The 1,838-nt window shown below is 32.6% G+C and overlaps 1 protein-coding gene across 1 annotated transcript; it reads left to right on the top strand.

Annotated features, from left to right (window-relative positions):
• The first annotated feature begins 645 nt into the window (after nt 1-645).
• LOC119838921 lies at nt 646-1,838 on the top strand. Its single transcript, XM_038365063.1, has 2 exons — nt 646-1,097; nt 1,362-1,838. Exons 1-2 carry the CDS (start codon nt 778-780, stop codon nt 1,564-1,566), a joined length of 525 nt encoding a protein of 174 aa, XP_038220991.1. The 5' UTR covers nt 646-777; the 3' UTR covers nt 1,567-1,838.

The raw sequence follows: 1,838 nt of genomic DNA on the forward strand, positions 1-1,838 counted from the left end.
TAGAGAACTTGTATTTCCCGGTATTTTCCCAAGACTTAATTGGACGAAATAAAATCATGCTACTTCGATTTAGACTATTAGCGCATGAGTGAAATAATATAAATTCTCAAATTTTGCATCATGATAGAAATTATCGTACAATCTGCGTACGATAATGGTATGCTATCGTACATCGTACGTAGGCACAAAATTATCATATGTGTACGATAATTATCGTACGGTTCCGAACACTGTTTTTTAAGCACTGATGACTGAATGTCAGTTGTCAGATAAAACAAACGTATATCACAGACTAATAAGAACTTAGAATATACTATGAGGGTATTCCTAATATGGGAACGGATATGGGCTGATAATAATGATAATATAAAGACGGCTCCACATGCTTTATAAACATCAACATACGATTATTAAATTTCAAGCGTGTGGTTATTCTCAACAGTTATTTAATAATGTGATAAAGCGATGGATTTGACCATTACTTGTATGCGTTCGCAATCATTATTACAATTTACAAATGTGTGTTTAGTGGAATGGCTGGCAAGCATCACGATAACCGTGTTACCGTGATTATGACAGATGAGTAAACACTTGACAGTATTTTGAAATAAAAATTGGCGGTAATTGCATTTTGTCATTCGTAAAATTTTAAAATGTTATAAAATCTAAACTGTAGTCTCTAGATGAAAAATCAAAGAGAATTATATGTTTTCGTAGACGTAGGCTTTAAATATATTTACTTATTACCATTAAATATTCCAGTATTAAAATTACACTATGCGTAACGTGGAAATCAAAGCTAGAGTGCATAAACATGACGAAATATGTAAAATAGCTGAAGAACTGAGCGGTGCACCGCCCAAAGTTATAAAACAAGATGATACCTTCTATAATGTTCCCAACGGTCGTTTAAAATTAAGAATATATGGAGACTCGTCAGCTACATTAGTGCGGTACGATAGAAATGACGAAGGCGGGCCAAAACTTTGTGATTACGACCTATTAGAATTTACTGTGTCCGAAAGTGAGAAATCTAAGAAATTGGATAAAATGTTGAAACAATGTTTAGGCGAACGAGGTCGTGTAGTAAAGGAGCGGTAAGCTAACATTGAAACACCATCCTATTAAGATTTGTGAATTGTTGAGTCATTACTTAATAACTTTCAAACAATACAGGTTGACTTTACATTTATAAATATTATTATTTATTCTCTTATTAATGGATACATCCAAAGGTGGCTGGACTGGCTGGAATGACTGGCTGGAAAGCAGAAAATCGAACTTTCAGTTGAATATTTTAATAGTGTTAATTTAAGTCCCAAGTAGCTCAGTGTCAATATTCAAACTTTTTTTGCTTTCAGAAAACTGTACATGGTTGGTCAAACCCGAATACACATAGATACAGTAGATAATCTAGGTCATTTTATGGAGTTGGAGGTTGTTCTTCGTCCAGAACAGTCAGTGGAAGATGGTCAGGTCATTGCTAGAGACCTACAATCAAAGCTGGGTGTTAAAGATGAAGACTTAATTGATTGTGCTTATATGGACTTGATTGAACGAGCCTGAACTTTTTGGTTGGTTGGTTTTAGTTTAAGTTTAAGTCTGTGGTAAATAAATTGATAAAGATTTTAATGCAGCATATGTATAAAAATCAATAAAAAAAGAAAAACAAAATGCAAAATCATCTATGATAAGTAGAAAGAAGCAGAATCATGTGTGTACCAAGTTGATTAACATTGATAGAATAATTCAATTTCAATTTAATTCAATTTTTTATTTAATGGCAATTGTGTTTAGAATAATTAACTCATGTTTTGATTCAATCTGCGTATGTAAAT

This window comes from Zerene cesonia, unplaced genomic scaffold (assembly GCF_012273895.1).
Source record: "Zerene cesonia ecotype Mississippi unplaced genomic scaffold, Zerene_cesonia_1.1 Zces_u006, whole genome shotgun sequence".
Classification (NCBI taxonomy): domain Eukaryota; kingdom Metazoa; phylum Arthropoda; class Insecta; order Lepidoptera; family Pieridae; genus Zerene; species Zerene cesonia.